The 12,536-nt window shown below is 45.0% G+C and overlaps 1 protein-coding gene across 4 annotated transcripts in view; it reads right to left on the minus strand.

The window, feature by feature from the left end:
• The window catches only part of AP2A1 (adaptor related protein complex 2 subunit alpha 1), a 44,961-nt gene that overhangs the window by 25,506 nt on the left and 6,919 nt on the right, over positions 1-12,536 (minus strand). For all 4 annotated transcript variants that reach the window (XM_072110290.1, XM_072110289.1, XM_072110287.1 and 1 more), the window contains exons 2-3: positions 1,625-1,693; positions 609-751 (exon numbers count right to left, since the gene is read on the minus strand). In XM_072110290.1, the coding sequence (XP_071966391.1) occupies positions 609-659 (51 nt within the window). In that variant the 5' untranslated portion in view covers positions 660-751; positions 1,625-1,693. The remainder of the gene's footprint in view (positions 1-608; positions 752-1,624; positions 1,694-12,536) is intronic.

Consider the following 12,536-nt stretch of genomic DNA (forward strand, 5'->3'; position numbering starts at 1 on the left):
GAGTGTTTGTTTACGGTTTGTAACGTTTAAATGGGGAAAAAAAATGGAAAACTACTGTCTGGTTTTAAAAAAAAATAAATTTTTTTTTATTTGACCAAAAAAAGAAGCCATGCGAATCTACAAATCAAGAGAACACCTATTCATGTTTACAGTGAAGAATAAATAATATTCTGTATCTATGTACCTAAATAGTAGAATAGTACTAAGGGTAAACAGTACTAAGTGCTTTTGTTCTAGTCTGTGGGCGCCATATAAGTCTCATATATATGCCATATATGGCTATAGTGTCTGAAAAATGGCATGTATTAGCTGAAAAATCACACTATGGAGATTGTGAAAGTGAGATGTTAAAAAATCCTCCAAATTCCAACAACCAGAATCAGCAAGCTAACGCCTTATACCACCTCCGATAACTTTCACCGTTCATGGATTTTATTTATAAGGTCCCCTTAAGAATAATCCTTGATTTAGCACAAATTAACTTGCATGCATATTAGTGATCATTACATTTTAGAAAAGTAAATAAATAAGAGACAAACACCGGATACATCTCCAGGTTAAAACTTGGAAACTGGAAGACAACAAGGAAAACTTGTCGGGTTACTTACTATCTGCTTCTCGGTGTACTTATTTGAGCTCAACAAGTTTACAGCTTCCATATGCCCAAAATCAATGTCATGGCCGAGCAGGAAGATGAAGAGGAGCTTACACACATATTTCTTCTTACTGTAGCCATCCAGGGCTTTGTCTCCTAGTAAACAAATTCAAAATAATCAGTGTAATAAAATATGTAAAGCAGCCTTCTATATCTCACTGCATAAACAACAGAAGCCTAGAGTACTACACATATACGAGGGCGGTTCAATAAGTACCCGTGTTTGACAACAGAGGGCTTTCCTGAGGGAAGTTGGCGTTATCATTGTGTGCTGCCAACTATCAAGTGAGGGCAAAAAATTGCAGACTGATTGATTGGTTACTTTGGATTTGGCAGCCGTTTGAGTAAGATGTGTTTCGTGATCAGTATCGTTCGGTAATTCGCTTTTTGTTTTTGGATGGGAAAAATGCGAGGAGATAAAAGCAAAGTTGGATGCTTTTTATGGGGACACCTTGCCATCTATGACCACAGTTAGATATTGGTTCAACCAACTCTGGCAGATGTGGTTACCGAGGAAATCATTCAAAATGTCCAGAACGTGATACTCACTGATCGACGATGGTAAGTGCATGAAATAGGCTGTAGTTGTGTCGACCAGAACGGCAGTTAATATTTTACATAAGTTGGCGATTAAAAAATTGCCGGCCCAATGGGTGCTCACGGTGGAGAACAAGCGGATGCGGCTGTTAACTTTGAAGCAGTTTTTGGAGCTATTTAAGTGAGATTCGAAGGAGTTTTTGCGTTGAGTTGTCACGGTTGATGAAACCTGGATTCATCATTACACACCAGAAACTAGGCAACAATCAAAACGGATTTCTCCTGATGAATCTGCTCCAAAAAAGGCGATGACAGTCCCATTGGCCGGAAAGGTCATGGCGGCGATTTTTTGGGATGCAAACAGGGCCATGTTCATGGATTTAGGGAGCCAACACACAAATCACAAGGCATCCATGAAGTTTGGCCACTTACCCTTAAATTTTGAACGGATATTGGCCAACTCTTTGTTTATTCTCTTAATTTCTGCTTCTTTGCTCTTACCTGAAGAAAAAAAAAATGACATACTTAGTCCAATGAGACCACAGTATATGGGTGTTAATCTATCATTTATACCGAGAATGGAGTCCTATTCTCTTTTCTAAGACAGAGGTGGACACATATACAGCTGCCCCATAACAAGCATCTCTTATGCCATCCCAGCTGTCTACACGTACTGCTAATGTCTTCTGAGAAACCCTGACTAAGGCCTCTTGCACATGACCATAATGGGGTCGTGACCTTGCTGTGCAATTTGTGGTCAGATCAAGGCCTCCATAGAGGTCTATTGCACCCAATCATGGAGCAGTGAGCACACAGTGTTTTAATGAAAGTGACTTCGTCGTGGCTGTATTACGGCAGCAGATGCTTATCTTTCTATGGAGAGGGGAGTGGTGAGGAGCTCTAACTGCCCCTTTTTCTCCACCCAGCCATGTGCTATACCAAGGTTACAGCCAGGTTAAGCACATGGCCGTGTGTAAGGAGCCCAACTATTGGACTCCACAAATGATTCAAACAAGTGAAGCCAACAAGGGCGCCAAATGGATTTTTTTTTTTTTTTATTGTGGCAACCAAAGTCCCAAGCAGGGCAGGGCAAGATGGGAGAACGGGAAAAGATTGAACTGTCTAACCTACAGGAAAGGACCCGTTAATCACGTTGTACGTATTTCTAAATGGGAATTCTATGCACTGTACCATTTATATTCCAGTTATACAAATTTGCAATACTTGCTGTATCAATTTTTTTTACATTTTTCTAGATCTCGGCTTGCTGTAATCCAACGATAAGCTTCATGGTTTACTTCCTTTAGAGAAACACCAGTGCATGGCCGCAGTGGCATGGTGCGCAGCTCGTTATATCACACTGCTCCGATTACTATCCGATATAACGACCCGTGTACCTGTGTGACGTGACATCACATGACTTATAGACCAATATTTATTTACAGGTAGTAAACAATGAAGCTCTCTGTTGTATGACCGCATACAGCGATTTAGAAAAACCGTATTACCGTATATACTCAAGTATAAGCCGACCCGAGTATAAGCCGAGATCCCTAATTTTACCACCAAAAACTGGGAAAACCTATTGACTCGAGTATAAGCCAAGGGTGTAGTATACAGCCAGCCTGCCCCCCTCATGTATACAGCCAGCCTGCCCCCCTCATGTATACAGCCAACCTGCCCCCCTCATGTATACAGCCAACCTGCCCCCATGTATGTTGAGCACATTTAAAAAAAATAAACTTAATTCTCACCTTCCAGCGATACTCACCCCCGATGCTCTGCGGTGGCTCTCGATCCCCGGCAGCGTCTTCTGTCTTCTTTTGCCGGCGGAGGCGCGTCCATGCGATCTCCCCGGCGGCGCTCACTATGATGCGGCGGTGTCGCTGCTGATGACTTCACACCGCCGCATCATAGTAAGCGCCGGCGGGGAGATCGCATGGACGCGACTCCGCCGGCAAAAGAAGAAAGAAGACAGCCGCAGCCGGGGATCGAGAGCCACCAACGAGGATCGGAAGCCGGCGCCGTGGATCGGGGGTGAGTATCGCCGGAAGGCGAGAGCTAAGTTTATTTATTTAATGTGCTGAACTTCGGGAGCCGCCACCAGTGGATCCGGGCACCGGAGGGTGAGTATTAACATTTTTTTTAATTGACTCGTGTATAAGCCGAAGTGAGGTTTTTCAGCACATTTTTTGTGCTGAAAAACTCGGCTTATACACGAGTATATACGGTAATAAGAATTAATAGAGAAAGTATATTGGATAATTGTAAAACTTTTTTTTTTGCTCGGTACAATCACAGGAATACAAAATTTATACAGGTTACAAATTTTAAAATAAAATTCACCATCTTCTGATGCTATTAACTTTTTCGTGTGCACGCCGCTGTGCGTGTGGTAATTTTTTTTTTGCGAGCTGACATTTTCATTGCTACCATTTTGAACACTGTTTGACCTTTTGATCGCTTTTTATAAAAAACTTTTTATGTGATGCAAAAAGGGCGAAGAGATACACGGCTAGAAATAACTTATATTTTGATAGTTTGGAAATTTTAGGATGCAGCGATACCCAACATGTTTATGATTTTATTTGTTTATTTTTATATTGATTCTAGGGAAAGGGGGATTGGTGATTTGAACTTTTAGTTTCTTTTTTTTAAAACTAATTTTTTTAGAACCTTATGGATACTTTATATAATCCGATTGTTCCTATCACATACAGCAATAGTATTCTATTTTGGTATATGGATAATTTGCTATAGATCAAGGGGTTAATGACTGCTGCAGTATGGAGCACACCTCAAGTCTGTATGAATACTGTTTAGCCAGTGAACCTTCTTCATACAATCTTGACATCTCCATTACATACACATCCGTCATAGAACGTCAAGTGGTTAAGCTCTCATGCACACTAATATGTTTATGTGACCCAACTTCAACTGGAAGTGTCCAGCCAGCAGACGCACTGCACCGTGACCACGCACAATAGACCTCAATAGGGGCCGGGAACAAGCTGAAAAATAAAAAGGATTGCATTTGCCAGGAAATAAGCCCCCTTCTCACCGGTACCTCACCCTGTTCGCTCTATTCCTTGGACCCAGTCACAAGCTCCTTTCCTCTGCTCGCCACACTACCTTCATTAGTGACCCAATCCCCTCACATTTTGTACAGTCCTTTTCACCTCACCAAAATATTCAACCTCTCTCTTCTGGCGTTGTTCCCTCTTCTTTGAAGCATGCAGTCGTTACCCTATTACTAAAGAAAGATTCCCTAGAATAATCCAGTGCTAGTAACTAACGGCCAGTCTCTAATCTCCGTTTCATCTCCAAATTCCTGGAACGCCTGGTTTATTCTCTATTAACCCGCTATCTCTCAGCTAACTACCTCCTAGATCCCCTACAATCTGGTTTTTGCACTATGCACTCTACTGACACTGCTCTTACTAGTCTCCAATAATCTGCTCACTGCTAAATCCAAAGGTGACTATCCCTCCTCATTCTCCTGGAATTTCTTCACAACTTTGACTGCACTTTCAGTGTCTGCTTTTCTGGATCTCTTCTCATCTTCCTCTCACTGTCGGGGTTCCTCAGGGCTCAGTCCTGGGTCATCTTCTCTTTTCCTTCTATAATGCCCCTGTCAGACAAACCATCAGCAGATTTGGTTTCCAGTATCATCTCTATGCTGATGATGCCCAGCTATATACTGCTGCATGTGACATCACCCCTGGCTTAATCAGAACACTGGAGATGGTCTCTCTGCTGTCCCTAACATCATGTCCTCTCTCTTCTTGAAACTGAATCTTTCCACCATAAACTAACAGACCCAATCCTGACTTCTCCATCTCTGTCTGAGGGATCACTATAACCCCGAAGCAGCAGGCCCGCTGTCTTATGGTTTGTGCTCGACTCCAACCTCTCATTTGCATTGCATATTCAAACACTAGCTCACTCAGAAACATCTCCACAGTTTAAAATAACCCTCACCCAAAACGCTGCACAATGCTGCACCGCCCTATGTCTATGCTCTTATCCAAGTCTATTGCCCAACCTGCGCTCTTCAGTCTGCCATCTTAAATCGCTACCTTTTTTTTTTTTTTTAAACATTTATTTGGTTTTCAATACATAACAGAAAAAGAAAAACTTAAATGTAAACATTTTGCCTTTTGCTGGAGGCAGAGTTGACGCTCCAATATCATTGATCTTGATACATTCTCCGGTATTACAGGTGAAAAACCATACAGAATAACGCATGAAATGACATGAGATACCTTGCCAGTAAAGGCTGCGGATATCCCTTTACGCTTCTCACTATATTGCTAGGACCCACTGCTTGGTCTATCGTGGGTTGGGGGGGGGGGGGGGGGGAGAGCATTGTTTCCCTGTAATGTGACCACTCTGGATATTATATTTGTAGAGCTCCCAATGTGCCTTTCAGAAATTGTGTGTTGTACCATTCAGTTAGACGGAATGGTGTGACTAGTTCTATAATTTCTGCCCTTGACATATGTGTGGTAATAAACATTTCCAATTTTCTGAAAAACCTTTGGCCTGCTTTTCTTTATGTCGTAGGGTTTCCAGTCGGTCTAACCTAACCAGGTTTCTCATTTGTGATACTACATCCGTAACAGTGGGTATAGACGGTTGAATCCAATGGTTCATTATGCATCGTTTTGCTACTAATAGTAGGGCATGAATGTCTAAGTGAATGTTGTAATCCTCTTCTTGATCGTCCCCTCCCTCTTCAATATGCAAGAGAAAAAGCAGTGGGTCCATAGGTAAGTTAACTTTCCAGTGAGTATGGATATGGTCTTTGATTGATTGCCAGTAGTTTTGTGAGTGATCGCATTGCCATAGGCCATGCCAGAGGTCAGTATTTGGTTCGGAGCACTTCGGGCATGCTGTTAGTCTATCGCAGTGATGGTGAACCTTTTAGAGACCGAGTGCCCAAACTACAACCAAGACCGACTTATTAATCGCAAAGTGCCAGCACAGAAATTTAATTTGTGATTTATTCTCCCTGTTCTGTCACAGCTTCCATTGATACCAGCACCTGGGGAACACCAATAAAGCAGAAAATAGAAGAAATTTGGATGATCATTGTAGTTTCCCTCCAGAGTCCCATAAGCAGGAAGAATTGTCAGGGTCGGAGCAGGAGCTACAATGATAATCCAGATCTGTCCTGCTCCTCCAGTAGTCCCAGGTAGAGCTGTCACTTTATAATAGCTCTGTGCACAGCAAGTCCTGGACTGTCTAGGACTGCAGGAAGATACCTGGAGTCATCTCTGGTGATGTGGAGTGCCCACAGAAAGGGCTCTGAGTGCCACCTCTGGCACCAGTGCCATAGGTTCGCCACCACTGGTCTATCGGGTTTTGAAGGTGTCTTGGGTATGTTGAAACCATAGTAGGCGTGATGTAAAATCCTAAAAAAGGTTTCCCTCCATTGTTCGCTCGCCACACATCTTCTGACTTTGGCCCATCCCTTCATGCTACCCTCATAGACTTCCCTCTCCGGGAACTTTCTAGCCCAGCATTTTCCCACTTGTAATTGGGTCCCTTTAAGCAACTGTGTTTTTATGCCTGTGTACAGCGAGGAAATGGATCGAATGCTCTGTGGGGTCCCCATGAAGGATGTAAAGGAAGTCTCTGAAGCTTCTTTTGTTACATCAGCTACTCTTTCCCTGAGAAAATGGTGTCATTGGTGGTATGTAAATGTTACGCACCCAGTCAGTGTGTATTTATCCTGCAGCGCCTGTTCCGTTAACCATCTTGGTTCAGTCTCGTGGAGTAAATCTCCTACTTTCCTAATTCCCTTTTCTTTCCATGGTCTGTATAGGGTGCTTTCAGTGCCTGGAGTGAATTCTTTATGTCCCCATAGGCCCAGGGGCATGTGCTTAAGAGAGGAGGAAGGGGAGAGAGTATAGTTTGCGCACTTCTTTCCATGCTATCAATGTGTCTCTCAATACTACCGAGGCCTTTGCCATTGTTGGCCATTTATTGCATTTTGTGTGTAAAAGTGATACTAAATCATGTGGCGCTGCGAGGGCTGATTCTAGTTCCACATTGGAGAATTTGTTAGTGGTATGGACCCAATCTATTACGTGGCGAAAGAGGCTCGCCAAGTTATAGCCCCTAATGTTGGGCAGATTGACTCCCCCCTCTGATTTATCCAGCATAAGTTTTCTGGCTGTTACCCGGGGTCTCTTCCCCCTCCATATGAAGGACTGGAATGCTTTCATGAGTTTGTCTACATCAGAATGCTTTAATAATATTGGTATGGTTTGCAGTGGATACAGGAGTCTGGGGAACGGGATCATTTTAATTAGGTGACATCTACCCAACATTGTGAGAGGAAGTCGTTTCCAGCGCATTAATTCTGCTAGAATTTTGGTTATGAGTGGTGGGTAGTTGAGAGAATAGATCGAACTCGGTGATCTGCCTATTCGTATCCCCAGGTATGTTATATGTGCATGTGCCCACTTGATGTCAATATTATCAGGGGGCCAGTCGGGCCCTCTATGTTGCGCGCAGAGGTCAAGGGCTTCACTTTTTGTTATGTTTATATGTAGGCCTGCAAAACTCCCAAATTCTAGTACCCTGGTCTAGTACCCTTTGGAGTTCTTGAGCCGGGTCAGAGAGAAAGAGAAGTATGTCGTCTGTGAACATAGCTAGTTTCACTTCTTGTTCTCCCACCCTTATACCTCTGTATAGGTCTGTGTCCTCTAGTACTCTTGCCAGTGGTTCCGGGCTAAATCAAAAAGCAGCGGAGATAATGGGCAGCCTTGGCGAGTGCCTTTTTGCAGTTTAAATGTGTCCGACAGGAATCCCGGGGTGTGGATGCGTGCTTTGGGATTATATAGGTTTCTGATGAATCCGTAAAATTTCCCTGAGAATCCAAATTTTTCCAGTGTCTTCCACAGCCAGGGCCACCTGATGTTATCGAAGGCTTTTTCAGCGTCCAACGTCACTAAGACTGGGTATTCCCCCGGCTGTGGACTGCACTCTATCTAGAACCGTTAGCACCTTCCTAACATTTGTCACTGCCGCCCTCCCTTTAATAAAGCCCACCTGAGCTTTGCTTATTAATGATGGCATGAATTGTCTGCCATGATTTTTGACACTAGCTTCACATCTTGGTCGATGAGGGATATGGGGCGGTAGGAGCCCGGATTTAACTGGTCCTTCCCTTCCTTGGGTAGCAACTTTATATGTGCTGTTTTAGAGTGTAGAGGAAGTGATTCTCCCCTGAGCAGATTGTTGTAGTATGGTGTCAGAACTGGCAGGATTTTACTCCTGAGTGCTTTATAAAATTCTGCCGTGTACCCATCAGGGCCCGGCGCTTTCCCATTTTTTAAATCGGAGATGGTTCTGCTTATCTCTTCCGATGTGATGTCTGCGTTTAGGATATCTAATTGGGACTGGGTCAGTCGTGGAGTGTTAATGTTTGCCAGGTATTGGTGCGCCTCTCCCTCCTCTACCACATCTGTGTATAAGTTGGAGTAGAATTTTTTAAGCATGGTATTTACTTCCTTTGGGGATGAGACTAACTGACCTGATGATGTACGAAGCGTGTTGATGTGGGTCGGTTTATAACGACCTTTAGCCAGTTTCGCTAGCATGCGTCCCGATTTGTTCCCATATCTGAAAAGCTCCGCTTCGAAAGGTTGGCGATATTGTTCCTCCTTTCTATCTAGCCAGGTCTCATATGTTGCCCTAGCATCTTCCCATGTCTGTTTGTTTATTGGGGTGTTTATTGGGTTCAAATATGCTGTGTAGGCTGAGAGTAGTGTGGCGCTGGCTTTGATATATTGGGCCTCTATTTTCTTTTTTAGTTGTACACCATAGGCCATGAGCTTGCCCCTGATCACTGTTTTGGCTGATGTCCAGAATTTCCCTGGCTCCTCTATGTGTGCCCCATTTTCAAATTCGTGTTCGGTCCACCACCCCTCAAGCAATTGTATAAATGCGTCATCTTTTGTCATGTAAGAGGGAAACCTCCACAAAATGTCAGTGCCTTTAGGGTAAGTTTTATGGAGGTCAATTTGTACTGGTGAGTGGTCAGATATAGCTAGGTCTCCAATTTACGCTGCCAGCAGACGCCTGCTGGTCTTTTCTGAGAGGAGAAAGTAATCTATGCGTGACCAGCTCTCATGAGGGTTGGAGTAATGTGTGAATTCCCTAGCATCAGGATGCATTGTACGCCAGGCATCACTTAATCCTGTCTTAAGAAAGTTGGTCAGTGTCTGATCATTTGGGCGTACTGCTGTTCGTGTTACCTGCTGTGTGGCGTGGGTGCGTTTACGATCTTTGGCTGTGGATGAGACCGCATTCATATCTCCCCCTAGTATCTTCAGGTCATTGCTGTCGTTTAAAAGAGTAATAGTAAGTTGATCAAAAAAGGGCCCGTTTGCCTCGTTGGGACCATATATGTTGTAGATAGACCAGGTCTCTCCCTGATAATCTATCTGGAGACTAACCCATCTTCCTTCTGTGTCATGTGTCTGGCTGACAACTTTCCCGGTAAAATTCTTATGTAATAGGATCAATACTCCTGCTTTACGGTTTTGCACAGGGGAGCCCACCACCTCTCCTACCCAAAATTTCTTGAGGCGCTTAAAGTCCTCATCTTCCAAATGGGTTTCCTGTAGCAGGGCAACATCTGGTCGTGCCCGCCCTAGGTGTCTCCAAATTTTTGTGCGTTTCTGTGGGGAACGTAGTCCCTTAACATTCCATGTTATAACTCTCATACTTTGCTTGTTATGATACTATCATGGTACCGGAGCTGGTTTATTGTTTGCATTGGGGCAGATCGATGGTGAGCTCCCTTTTCCCGCAATTTTTGGATCAATGCCAGTTGCCCGCAATGCCAGTTGAAATCGTATACGTTTCTGCACTAGTGCTGTGCAAATTTGGCTGAAAGCTCTTCTCCTCTTGGTGACCTCTGCGGAGTAATCTTCGAATAGAAGCAGTTTTGAATTTCTAAATATCAAGGGGCGAGTGTGTTGGCGAAATGCCCTTATGATGTCAGTTTGGTCATTAAAGTCCAGGTAGCGCATGATCACTTGCCTAGGCCGTAGTGTTTCCAGATCTCTGGTGGAAAGTTGTGAATTTGTGAGTTTCGGATCTGGGCCTAATCTGTGGGCCCGTTCCACCCTGCATCTGCCCGTGATGCCCGAGGCCCGAGGCATCGAACGGTTTTCGATGTCATCTATTTTATCATTCATGCGTTTAACTTCCAGGGAGACTTCCTCCAGCTTGCGTCTCGTTGTTTCTTGTGAGTCTTCTGTGTATGAGACTCTTTGCTCCATTACTAGTATCTGGTTAGCCTGTTGTGTTAATTCTTTTTGGAGCGATTGCACTGCTGTTTGTATGGATGATTCCAAAGCTTTTTGTATATCTGGAGCTAGTTTCGCCACCACTTCTGCTGCTAGGAGCTGGTAGTTCAATTGTAGGCCTGTTATGGTGGTGTTGCCTGTGTTGGTTGTTGTGCACATCTGCCTCTCATTCTCCTCAGAGCCACTTGCAGTTGGAGTGTCGGATATAGCTCCCTGTGTGGGTGGCAAGGAGGTCAGTTGTTGGCTCGGCATTGTGTGGCCCTCCCCAGGTTCCTCTCCCGGTTTACTTTTTTGCGCACTGCGCAGTAGATATCTCTCCATGCACTCTATGGCTAGGGGTGCCTGGCCAGTTTAAGAGGAGGAACGAGTCTGCCCTGATGTTTGCGTAGCAGCTCGCCTCTTAGGGAGAATTATGTTCTCTCAGCAATCCCCGAATCAGGCAGGTCTGTCCTGAAGGATGCGTAGCAGCCTGCACTGAGGGTCAGTATGAGTAGAGATCGTCGGCTTATGAAGCTGTGATCCGGCTGGAGTGAGGGACAGGGCTGTCCTGATGTCTTTGTGGCAGCCTGCCAACTTGGACAGGGCTATCACTGTGAGCAGTGCTGCCCTGGTTACTGTGAAGCAACCTGCTATTAAGCCAGGGGGGGAGGAGGGGGGGTTCCCGCGGTGAGGGCTTAGCTGTGGGCAGTACACCTGTCTGATTTGTTGGTGCTACCTCCTGGGTTTGGGGTGTCAGTGGCCGGTTTGGCTGGCTGTGCTGACCTGTTGGCCCTGGCCAGTCCGCGGGCGATGCTGCAGGCTGCTGTGCTCTTAGCTTTCCGCCACGTGGTAATGGCGTGCTGCGGCTCCAAGAGGTCGCGGCTGCTCTAAACTACCGCTCCCGCGGCTTGTGTCCACTCCCGGACACTTTCCGATCCCCTTATGTGTCTTCCTGGCCTAGCGGCGGTCGGTACCTGCGGGTATTCTGTAGCCGGGACGGAGCGCTCCTAGGCTGCGTCCTCACATCCCCGCGCCGGAACCGGAAGCCCCTAAATCGCTACCTTAATTCAAACCTCTCATACACATCTCCAGGAGATCTCTCCCGAGCTGCACCAATTCTCTGGAATGCCCTTTCCCAGCCTCTCAGACTAATACCCACCCTCCAAAGTTTCAAACATGCTCTTAAAACCACATCCTATGGCCTCCTCCCATCTGGCAAACACCAAATATATACCAAGCTTCTCTGCAGTCCCACTGACTTTGGACTTTGTATACAAGACCATGGCTGATGGCTGGTTCAAGAAGAAGCATTTTTATTTATTATTTTATTCTGTTTCCTTATAAAAAATGGCTAGATCATTATACAAGCTCTTATACCTATTGTGTCATCTGCTTCATCCTCAGACTGTAAGCTCTTGCCATCAGGGCCCTCACTCCTATTGTTCCATATACCGTATATACTCGTGTATAAGCCGAGTTTTTCAGCACAAAAAATGTGCTGAAATACCTTGCCTCGGCTTATACACGAGTCAATGATAAAAAATAAAAAAAATTAATACTCACCCTCCGGTGTCCCCAATGTTCGTCGCGGCTCCCCGTGTCTTCGCTTCTGTCTTCTCTAGCTGGCAGAGTCGCGTCCCTGCGATCTGCCGGCCGTCGCACACTGTGATGTGACGCTGTCGCCGCGGATGACGTCATCAGCGGCGACAGCGCTGCATCACGGTGTGCGACGGCCGGCACGATCTCCCGGCCAGAGAAGAGTGAAGAAGCCGCGGTGGGTTTCGGAAGCCGCGACGAACATTGGGGACAACGGAGGGTGAGTATTAAGTTTATTTCGTTGAAGATTTTGGCACAGATCTCCCAAATGGCAAAATCTGTCTCCCATCTGGGATATTGGGTATGTTGGTCAAAATTTGTGTCAAGGTTTTGAGCAATTATTTTATGAAATACATTGACCTGTACCACCATATGAATATATCTCATGTTCAAAACTATGTCTGCAGTACATTTTTTCTGGATGACTAAAAATACCCAGT

Source organism: Engystomops pustulosus, chromosome 6, assembly GCF_040894005.1.
Source record: "Engystomops pustulosus chromosome 6, aEngPut4.maternal, whole genome shotgun sequence".
Taxonomy (NCBI): domain Eukaryota; kingdom Metazoa; phylum Chordata; class Amphibia; order Anura; family Leptodactylidae; genus Engystomops; species Engystomops pustulosus.